The following is a 12,382-nucleotide window of genomic DNA, read 5'->3' as shown; positions in this document are numbered from 1 at the left end:
TCTCTGCGCGTCAATCATACCTGGCGAAAATTGCGCATGGCGCCGTTGATTCGAAGCGAATCAGCCGCGATGCCTGCTATGCCTCCTGCATCGTGGTCTCTTAGCTGTCTGAGAGAGGTGGATGGGTGGGCAGCCACCCCATGATGAACACAGCCTGTTCCACAACATGGGGCGGCCGATGCTTCCGGTTGCGAACTTTGGCGAATTATCCTGGAGCTCGGTAACGTGGTGACCACAGAGGAGGCGGGCGCGACTGGACACGAACTGCACGACACCTGGAATGTCACCGACAAGTGCAATCAACATCTGGACTTTAACGGCCAATCCGTTATCCGTTATGCCAGGCCCTTTGGAATTACTTTCAGTTAAATACAGACATCGAATATACGACAACTGTTCAAATACCTTTACTGCATAGATACTATAATTGAGTGACTTGACTCAAGTCCTTTTAATTTAGCATTAAATAAAATTCAGTGTACTTAAATTAAGAATGTTTCTACGACTTTATAAAAGTAATTCAACTAAATTATATTCTTTAACAGACTATGGATTTTATCCAAATCAAATGTATGTAATTTAACAATATTACCGCACAAAAGAACTTTTTAAATGAAATACTTTTATGCTATTTTTAGAAAAAAAGTTTTATGTTTCTCCGATTTAGATCGAATTAAAAAGTTTTTCCTGCCAAAGTATCAATTTTCTTTTTCTAAACTGTCTGTATACTTATGTCTGTATTTAAATTGTTGTCGTTTGAGACTGACGGCGAATTCATTCTTCGTTTGTTCTTGATTATGACCCTTATGAGTTTGTTGTGATGTTGGTAAAAATTGACAAAATAAATAACCAAAGGGCAATTCCAAAAGGCGAGAAATTATATAAAAAAATGTAGAGGAAAGAAAAAATGAACCAAATTCGTTTCTTGGAATTGGTAAACAAAACGTGACTGTGTCAAACAAAGAGGAAGAGGAAGACAAAGATAAAGATAGTGCAACAAAAGTGGCTAAAAGACAGAGAAAGAGATAGATAGTATATAGTGCTCTTAAGTTTAGTTTAGTCAAACTTAAGGGAAGTACATTTTAGCGACTTATAATTATATCTAATTCGGGATATTCCTCATTACAAAAATCATAATGGCCAAAATAATATACTTCCTTCCAAAAAATTGGACAATAGGGACTAGCCGAAACATAGGAAGTAATACATATTTGAAGCCATTCCAATTTATATAATGAAGATAATTTCTAGCATAGGGGTATAGCAGCATGAAATATATACAGTAAGCTATTTGTGTGCTTAATTTAAAGGGAACCTTCAGGAGGTTTTATTTATTCTTAAATTTAATTTTTGAAAAAAAAAATATGAATTTATATTTCATTTAATAGAGTATACAATTATCTTTTACAAGTTAATAAATTTATAGCTATCTCTTGTTATTCATGAGAATATAAAGTCTACTTGCCACTCAGAATTTTAATTTTGTTGAAGTGTCATATATGTCAAAAATGATTTAAAAAAATGAAATTATGAAATGATATAAAAGAGGAAGAGGTTTTTTACAGTACTCGAACACAAAATACACAGGGTGAGGACAGGAACAATTTATTTAAAGCGATGCAGCATGACAAAAATACGAAAAGCTCAAGATTAAAACTTGTATTTTAGATTTTTGCAAAAAACCTCTTTCTGAAATGAATTACGGGACTAATGCGTTCTCTGAACTGAAAAATGTTATTTTGAGTGTACTTATAACCTACCTAGTAATTTGCATCTGTTGTTAACTTACTGCACACACACTAGTTTTTAAATTAAATTATTTTCACTGACTTTATTTCAATTTTAAAGTTCGTTCTCTCGGGCTTTATATGGTTTAAAGGGTGTGAATCTACTGTGCTGTATATAAAATATTTAATCTACGTTTTTTATTACTTAGGGTATATGTGAAAGTGCATTTGTAGTAGCATTACGAAAGTCAGCATTCCGAATCATATAATATTTAAGCACTTTATCTTATTTATACTAACACATATTTAGTATGAATTTGTTTAGAGTTGAATTTTACAATATTAGATTCGTATTATTTTATATTCTCTATTTTTATTTTTAATTGAACAAAATTCTCTGATTGGAGTTTTATAAAAATAACCAATCTCATTAAAATACAGCCCTCATTATTTCACTCTTATAACAACAGTGTAACAAGCCCTTCCAAATTTCTTCGCAAAATAATTAGAACCAATTTTAGTCTCTTGGAAGGGTTTTTGTTATTTTCTGTATCTTTTTAGGATATTTTTAGATATTCAAAGAGCATATTTATTATTTTTTTGAAGGTAATTGACAGAATTTTAAACTTCATTAGGCATTGTTTTATCAGACGTTTTTAAACATACGCCAGATATATAATAATTTAATAAAAATCTAAAAAAACTTTCCTTAAATTTAATAAGCTTCATTTTGGAGCACGCTCAATTTATTCAGTATAAGAAACGAAAAATGTTCGTTTTTTATGATCTTGTAAGACAGAGTAAAAAAATTAACACAAAACTTGTTTTTAGACATGTTTTTTTAAGTGAAAGGCATCATTGGATTTTTATTTTTTCCCTAAATAGGATTCATTAGAATTAAATCGCTGGTTACAGATTGCTTTTGAAATTTATTGCTGCCATATTACAGTTGAAAGTGTACAGGTAAATAAGTTACGGGACGTTGAATAGCAAATGTAATATTAAAATCGATGAAATAATTACATTCCGTGTAATCAATATTCAACTAACAACGCTTCACAATGGAAAATATATATGTTTTAAAGTTATTTGCCGTGCTCTATCAAGAAAAAAGACACCTTCAATAATAAGAGTGGTTTATAAATGTTTATCTTAGTAATTATGCTAAAGAATAACAAGAACGACAGAGAACCATACTTTGTCCTTACAAGCAATATTAGTTCCATGTCTTTTAGTATCTCCCCTCCCTGAAATAATAATAATTATGGCAAAGACATGACAGTTTTATTCACGGGGGATACCTTTTAAGAATAGTTATAACCTTTGCGGTGCGATCCCCTGGGAAGGGTAGATGATACTTAGAATTTTAAATAAGTCCTGGGTCAAGTGGTACATCATTTAAAGCTTTCAGAATTCTTTTTCCAATAATACCCTAATTTATTATTTCCCAATCAGAGTTCTTCGAAAAATCCAGTTACTGAAGCAATTTCGGTTTTTTGGGGCTAAAAGTTTTGAGAAATAAATATTTAATGAATTTTTAAAAGGGTTTCGTAGCAAGCAAGTTTAATTTGTTTTTGTTTTTAATGTGAGTTGTTTAATTAAAGAAAAATCTATATATTTAATAATTTAAAATGTGTACCCTATAGAATTCGATATAAATTAATCTAATATTACTAGCTTAAAAAATGGGAAGTCGTGACCTTATAGATTATGTCGCCACGTATGTTAAATCTGTGGAATAAATAATTTTCACGGTTTTTTAGTTAAAGAAGTTTGGATTAGATCTTTTAAGCCGGTAATAGTTTAAGTAAGTGTAAAACCTTCCAGTACCGATTATATCTTTGAAAATCACGCTTAGCCAAAGGTCATACAGCTAAATTTTTATACTTTTATATAGTGTGACATTTCTCTTTGCTTGACATTACCTCAAAGAAATATATAAACCTGTGTAATTTTGAGAAATAACCGATTTGTATTGATATATTTATGTTAAAGACGGGTTTTGGTGGTTTTGATGTCGATTAGGACCGATGACGCAAATCCAGCAAGTAATAAATTAGCCGAAATAATTAATAACAAATTAAAATCAACGTAAAATATGAAATATTTCTCATTCAGTTTGGAAAGCAGCGATGTTCAGAGAAATCCATAAGCGCTGGAACGGCATTTATCATCGTTAGCGGTATTTTTGATTGATAGCAACCGAATGCAGATTTTGATTGTATAGGATTTAGCAAAACATTAAGATTGTTTTATGTTACTTCTAGGAATATTCGAAAGAAGAGCTACTTCAGAATGTACTTTATGATTTTAGAATTAGAAATAAAATATGTAGTCTATTTTTAAATCTTATTCTTGAAGATTAGTTTTACCCTTCTTCATAAAAAATTAAAAATATTTTTTTTTAGAAATATCAATAAAAGAAAATTCTATATAGGTTTTCCGACAATAATTCCATTTAATTCCGAGCTAAAGATTGCTTTCAGCCAAAAGGTATTATAAAAATCAATATCAAAATGGTATTATTGGTATTTGTTTGGTTTTATTAGACGCCTTTTTCCTTGGTGATTAATTTCGCACAGAAAGCCATTTTTCACCGCATGTCCCACAAGGCCTTACCTTCCTACACAGAAAACAACGTTTTGTAATTTTAATTTATCTGATTTATCGAAAAACCCATCTAAAAGGTGTGAATATAGAATAAATTGAATTTTTGGAATTTATAAAAGGTGAATCATATTTTACTTCGTTATACTTAATTTTTAAAACTGTTTTTTTAATTGTTTTATAATATACATCACACATATTTACATCTTAAAATATTTTATCCTATGAAATACTAACTCTCTGATATTGCCTAAGATGCTAGAATTACACTAGACTAACTAACTGTTTCGGAGAATTGCTTGATCCTTTTAGGTATCCTCTTAGATCACGACAGAGAAGTTTGTATGTACCTTCTCTAAAACAACCGCGCTATTGCAAGGCCTGTGGTCTCTGAAAGATGATAGCGTTGTGCTTGTATCAGTTTCTGCATAATCTTTATTAACAGTAGTTATGAAACTGGGATTTTTATCTCTGGGATCTTGGTATTTACAAAGGAGTGAGAGGAAGTGTAGGCCATTTTTTAATATACTCCTTTTTATTGTATATTATGGGTTATTACGTTTTTACGAAGTTTCTAATTTATTTATTAAAAAATATGTTACAACTATAAAATAATTAATAAATCTTGTGTAACGTGCGAAGCCTTCTACCTTATAAGCCTAGTAAAAATGCCCTACCAATCTAGCTTACCTTCAAGTACTTTAATTTTGGAGATCGTGACATCTAACAACATAAAATAAGTCATGGTAACGGCCAAAATCGTTAAGTAACTAATAAGAACGGTAAAAATCAAATAAACTACGGTTTCCTCGCAGACTTTAAGCCTCTTAGAATAAATTTAGCTTCCCGTTTTAATGTTATATTAAACGGTTTCTTTTTCAGTCCTTTTTCCATCTATTTTATGGATTCGCTGATAAAAAGGGAAACGTATCAATTTTAAATCAATAGGGGATAAATGTTTGAGCAACCCTATTTTGGGAATTTCGAGTATCATCGCTTATTTTTCGATACGCCATATTTCAAGGGCTGTAAAAAAATTCCAGCCACCTATTTTAAGAAAATTGAAAATGCTGATACCTTCTTTGCAAAAAGGTAAAGCGATAAAAAATGGATAAAGCCAATTCCTTTTTTCTTATGCGTTATAAGTTTTCATATTTTGAAGACAATATATATTTTTTATAGGGGTGCTTTTTTATAGGTGTTCAAATACACTTTGCGGAAAATGATGCAAATCAGATTGACTTAAAGAAATTTATATCAAATAATCTGGAGAAATAAAACTTAACTTGACATATATCTTGAGATCCAATTATTTCAGTCCTTGGACGACAAGGAGTTCTTGGGGTGACATTGATTTTAACGTCTCTATACAAGGCTAAAAGAAACTCTAGCAGGAAACAACCCAAATTAAATTAGCTGTAATTTAGTAATTTTTCATTCTTTTTTCCCCTTACAAGCTTTTTCTGTTGACATTAACTGTTGGTAATTTATAACTAATTAAACTAAATTATTACGTTCTACTTTTCATATTCTTTGTTAGAAAATATATTAAACTTTACTCCAGACGAGAAAAAATATATACCCGCAGTATATTTCTTAATCAGGGCGTTACGTTTTAGGAATAAGCTAAAAATTAGATTAGCTAATAACAAATAATATTACTTGTCGGATTCCGAGCTCCAGGTCCGGCTGAAATAAAATTTCCGCAATTTAAAATGAGCCTGGTAGCCATTTAGTCCGACAAAATTCAATTAGATTTGCATTAAAAATTCGGTTCGTGTTAATATTTAATTCGCTTTACTGTTCTAGTCGTACAGGGTGGTCGAAATTAGTCTGTTTTAACAGAGAAAACCTATTTGCTGACTAAATGCAAAACCGACATGACATTGATGTCATGAGCTCGATTTCTGTGACATGCTTAATGGCATAAACCGCCTCGGTATTTTCACTGACAACTGAGATATTTCACTCTTTCAGTCTTTCACTGTCAACCGAAATATTACCAAAGTGGCCATTGAAATGCCATTGTGACACCGTTTTTTTTCCATCAGAGAGCATTAAAATGTTTTTGCAGAGGTTAGTTAGTAGCAGTAGTGATCAGAAGTAGTAAATTAATTAAATCAAGAATTTTAACAGTGTGCACCAAATATTTGATACCAAATAAGAGTAAACAACAATGTAGAATAATCGTAAAAATAGTTTTCTTATATATTTCAAACATTTTGGTTTACACAGATTACTGGAAATAAAGAAATAATTTAGATTTTTTGTTAAAATATTTTAGAGATTTATTATTAAAGCTGCAAAGAATTAAAATAATTGTATTACGCAATATATCATCATGTATAAAAAATATGTAATCGTTTTACTTTTCAATTATTTTTCGTTAATTAAATTCAATTTAAAAGAGTTGCGACTAAACCGGTGCTGTTTGAAAAGTAAATATTTGGTCGAACCTTTTTAAACCTTTTTTAATTACTTCCATAACAGCCCTAATGATGTCTGGCAATTAATTGTCTATTTCCCAGCAAGCCCGTACCTATTGTTTTGCTCCCCGCATGTTTTTTTCTGAACCCACGTTAAACTGAAATATTTTAATTCTTTATTGAGCGTAGTTTTATATAAACGGGTTAATTATATTGGAAGTGCATGCACACAAATGTATATAAAAGGGAACAACACTACAAATAACGATACATTGCCACATAGCACAAATTTTTATTAGAAGTGAATACAACAATAACAGCATGACATAAAAATTAAACAAACAATTAAGGAGGAAACATCGATTTATATCATTTGTTCGAGAGAATATACAATAACAGACGGTGATTCTGATTTAAATGATTGTTAGTTCTCTTCAGATCGACTTCGTTCGCTTGAAAATATTTAACGAATATTTAACTTTCGAACGAATAATAAAAGAGACGGAGTTCTAGCTCTAACTTTTTTATTTTTTGATATAAATGATTCGTTTGACTTGCAAAATCTATTTTTCGTCTTTTTTATACGAAAATTTATATAAATCTTCGAATACGTCTTCGAAAAATATGCAATTTTTTTAGTATATATGTCTTTACAAGAAAAAAACAAATACACTGTTGCCCCAGTGGACTTTTTTGCGTTTCATCTTACAATTCGTGATATACGGTCACGCTGAAATAAAAAAACACCTAACGTTGATTTATTATTTTCTATGATATATTGGGTTTGCTTTATAAGACTAAAGAAAAAATAGCGTTCTTTTGACCTAAATCTCCAATCAGCATAGATATTGGAAAATAAAGTAAATGTAACAAAACCTGAGATAGGTAGCTGAAAGAAACAACAATAGATAAATCAGTATCAACCGTGTATTGTATGTATAGTAGCATAAGAAAGAAGAATTGTCCAAGAAATTGATACTTTTCGAACTTTTCTTTCGATATGCTTTTAAAGCAATATAAAAATATAAACAAATAAATAAACGTAAAAGATTTCTATCCCAGGCCCTAATGCATCGAAGATGCTCGAATAATCTTGTATATAAATCGAAGCCTAGTTCTGCCAGTTTGAATAGTTTACATTTGTAGGGTATTCTACGTTTTTCTTAGTAGATATATTTTATCTTCTCGGGAATAGGATTATTTTTAAAGTTAAATCACAAATACATTTTCCATTTTGCGGTAGTATTTTCTCTTTTTGGATGGTTGAGAAAATCCATAAATAATTCAATAGATACAATAGCGGATGTTTATGTTTTTATTTCAATTTTTCAAGCGGGTCTTTTTCCAAGGATAAAAATAATGTTACAAATTCTCTGGATTTTCTACACCATAATCGATGAAACCTTTATTTATTTAAATCTTAAATAGGGAACAGATCAATTCTCCTGCTACTTTTGTTTATTAGCTAGTGATTTATTTATTTATATTCAAGTAACTACACTATATACAAAATCTTAATATGTTTTAATTTTATTGGTACATATAGAACACGTTTTAAATATAGCAAATCGCTTTTGGCATCATATTAATTTACGGTATAATTTCAGATATGAAAACCGAAAATATTTCTTTTTATGTGTTGAAAAATATAAGCTTATTTTTATTTCAATAAGACTCTGATGCCACTGACATTAAAGTAAGTTTTCTATTTTCCAATATATATTCAATAAATCACTTATGAATGAAAATTTTGAAGAAAATGTAGCATATCCTCTATTATTTTTCATATAAATTATTTTCCTTCCAAAATATGCTTTATATATGCATTGAAAAATAAATTGCAAAATCTTTAGTACATGAGAAAAATATTTTGGAGAGAAATACCCTTGAAACTGCAGAATCAAATTTGACATGCTGACAACATTCGGGAACTAAATAAAATTTTTAACTGAAAATCGATACCTTCATGTTTCAATCTTATGTCATTAAAGAACTGATTTGAACGATAAAAGACTTAACAGTACATCAGAAAATTGTTTTGTAAATGGGTATTGTACAAATAGCTCAATAATTTGTAACATTATTTGTAAGGACTATTGAGTTAACAATCCCAACATCGTTTTGTACCTATCGCCCTAATTCAAGCAAAGGTCAGTTTCAACGTTACAATCCCTAAATAATCAAGCATTGTCCCAAAGAGAAATCCAGTGTCCAATATTTAATGCCGCAACAAATACCTAGTTTAAGATATTTATATTTAGGTGTAAATAAATAAGTATACTGAGATTCATTTATAGAAGCAAATAGCTTTGTGAAGAAATACCAAATTGGACCTTATTTTGATATCTTCAGACGTTTATTTATTTGTTCAATCGTTATATAATTATTTCTTTTAATCTTTTTTCCTGGCTGTGATAGCTACAGGATGATTTTCAATAGTGTATATACAGGGTGGAATAAGAAATGCAGGTAGATTCTGACTTAAAAAACTTACCGGAGCATTGAGGCAAGGGCAGGTACAATGGTGGATAGACCTGACGCTCTCCCTCGATACTGAGCGTCCAATTTTCAGTGTGGACGCCGGTGTGGTGGACGTTCTTCGCTCCAGAATGCCCCTGGTATTCGTTAAGGAGGAATATGGTGCCAGCTGGAAGGCATTGGATGAACTGCGATTGCGCGTTGGGTGCGACGAGATATTTTGCTTGCATCCTTTCACGTCTAGTCTAAAAAAATACAATAAAACTGCATTGTACCTTTATTTGGATAAACAAACATATTATGTTTGTGGGGGACCCGCCGTGGGAGATTTTTTAAAGCTAAATTTCCTTGAGAATAATATTTAATGGTAAAAAAACTAGAGCAACGTACAGCAAGGCAAAACCTGTGCAAAGTGGAGACCAGAGAAAAGAGCCATGAGATCCTGCATCACTGCCCATTGTCAATAGTAGACATGCCAATGCGACAATGGTTAGAATAGTCATTGACGGAAACAGTACTGGAAGAATTGTCGGCTCAGGAAAGTGGAAACCCTCAAAAAGGAAATTCGAGTCCTCCAACTACTAGTGTATGAGATACCTAAAATGTTCAACTTTAAGGAAGACCTCAATGTAGTATTACATACCATAAAATGGTATACTGGTGCTTCCAAAACTAAAGCAGGAACAGGGATAGGAATAGTTGGGCCGATAGCTAAATTCTCCGAACCAATGGGTACCTACCCCAGTATCCTACCCCGCTATCAACAGATGCGTACAACTTATCTTAGATAGGAACTATCGGTAACAAGAAATATCAATCTCATCTAATAGTGAAGCTGAGTTAAAAGCGATCAACTCAGTAACACTGTCCCTTCAATAAACACCTCAGGTAAATTGAAGCTAAGAAACAACGGCGAATGCAGATTCTGTGCGGAAAACCGGCTTAGATACTGGCTTTTGTCAAAGCCCTGCCATTGTTTGATGAGTTATAACTCAAGAAAGGAAGACAATAGATTTATAAGGTGATTAACTTCCTACCTCAATTACAATATATCTACAACTAACTTTTCCAAATTGGGTAATTTTTTAGGTATATTTTAAATTTTAAAGTTCATGTCAAGCCACAATTACAGTTCATCTTCAAGTCATGAGAATGCATACATATGTATGTAGGTATATATGCGACAGTTTGAATATTCAAATGTGTTTTATAATTCTCATGTATATTTTGGCCCTTTGTGTACACCCTCGTGCATCTTTATTAAAATGTCTTTCCTTAACATCCACAGGAAAATATCGATCCACAGTAACTCTTAATTATTATTGTGTTATTATTCATAAACATTATTATACATAAACATACTCAACTTTATGAAACAACGAAGCTTTAATACTGGTCACAGAATAGTTGCATAAAACAAGATTAGCTCTAAAGAATGACCGTAATGGTCCTAATTAAATCCAGAAGAATATTCCACGTCATCGGATAAAGCTGGAGCTATCAAAGCATATTAAAGGGAAAAAGTTCTGGAGAAAGCTGCCTGTTTGAGTAGCTCGGGAGCGCAAAGTGATTTACTCATCGTGAAGTTGCAAAAAGTACGCCCAGATAAATGGTCGTATCTAACCAGAATTTATAATAAGTGACTTTGTCGGGGGGAAAATAGAACAGTTCGTGCACGTTCGATGACATTCCACGTGGCTAGATTTCATTTTAATGACTCTGTATATTTTTAATCCACATATTTTACATCATTTATTTAATTTTATTGTTTACGGACACACTAAGTGGTAGAAATTATCATACAGGATTGAACCTTTGCCTAATACATCATAAATAATAATTTTAATAGTTTAATCGAAATAAACTTTATCTTAACATGAAAAATATCAAATTTGTCATATTTCAACTGTTTAATATATACAGAAATATACCTACATATTTTAACGATACGAGGCGCTAAAGTTGTCCAGCTGTTGAAATATTCCTAAAATCTGAAGTGATTATCTGAAAGGTATCCCCACGAGTTCAGATAAATCTCTTTGACTTGTCAAAACACTTGGAGCTTAAAGGACGAGCTTGGGTCATTTGAATGGGCCTTCAGTTTTAATTGTTAGGTAGTTGAGATTTATTTTCTTTATGTCCTGATGTCAAAACGGACGATTTAAATCTAAACTGATATCAGTATTTGACTGATTTTAACTAAATATTTATTTGATATATATTTACTTCTTACTTTCCAAATTTAATTAATATTGTTGTTTTAGTTCACAAATTTAGTTCAATTGAATCTAGTTTAACTAAAGGATTGTGTAATAACGTACAAGCTATACAAAGTGTCTTCAAAAGCCTTTTGATTTGGTTTTCCTGCGCAACAATAAATTTGTCAAGAGCCATTCATTAGGTCTCCAAACAAAGGCAAGCTAGTTAATGTAAATACCGTGAAATGGAGGAAACAATCGATACTATTAACATCTAGAGTTAACTATGACAATAAAACTGTCTCAGCTTTATAGCGCCTAGGGTATATCTTAAGTAAATTATGGAGAAACTCAACATTAACTCTATGCACATATGCATACAGCTTTTAGCCAGATTAATGTCAACGGTAACATGGTGATGAATCTGAGAAATTTTGCATTACAATGTATTCCATAAAATATACTTTTTCATTAGTATATCGCACATTTTTAACTTTATTAAATCCTAAAATATATTTTCATATTTAATAGAATGGTTACCGACAACTCATTCACCTCAGTATGTTAATAAAAAATAAATGATAAGGATGTTCCCGAATCTCATTTTGTTAGTTACGTAACTTTCACTTGAATAAGGCTGGAGTTTTGTAGCTTAAATTTACTTCCTGGGACTTCAACGCGTTCATTAAACTTTATATATTTAATTACGGTAAGGGTTAACGGGATCATATACTTTACACTGTCAAAAACACTATCTGATTTTGGGAGATTGTCGAAAAGTTGAAGAATGAAAAATAAATTATTAAATTGAACAAGTGGCATATATGAAAAATTAAAATTAAAATTAGTATCACATTAATTTATTTTTAAAGACAGAAAAAAAATATTTTTATTAATAAACTACTTAAATTAGAAATATTTTTTAATTTGAATTTTCATGCTGGCA

At 30.9% G+C, this 12,382-nt stretch overlaps 1 protein-coding gene across 4 annotated transcripts in view; it reads right to left on the bottom strand.

Moving 5' to 3' along the window:
* LOC115882318 (small conductance calcium-activated potassium channel protein) overlaps positions 1 to 12,382 on the bottom strand; it is an 84,070-nt gene that overhangs the window by 30,983 nt on the left and 40,705 nt on the right. For 3 of the 4 annotated variants that reach the window (XM_030900319.1, XM_030900315.1, XM_030900316.1), the window contains exons 3-4: positions 9,255 to 9,483; positions 21 to 275 (exon numbers count right to left, since the gene is read on the bottom strand). In XM_030900319.1, coding sequence (XP_030756179.1) covers positions 21 to 275; positions 9,255 to 9,483 — 484 coding nt within the window. The remainder of the gene's footprint in view (positions 1 to 20; positions 276 to 9,254; positions 9,484 to 12,382) is intronic. The other variant, XM_030900317.1, reaches the window with a different exon arrangement.

Source organism: Sitophilus oryzae, unplaced genomic scaffold, assembly GCF_002938485.1.
Source record: "Sitophilus oryzae breed Bouriz unplaced genomic scaffold, Soryzae_2.0 scaffold_177_pilon_pilon, whole genome shotgun sequence".
NCBI lineage: Eukaryota > Metazoa > Arthropoda > Insecta > Coleoptera > Curculionidae > Sitophilus > Sitophilus oryzae.
This window is presented reverse-complemented; position numbering and strand designations above follow the sequence as displayed.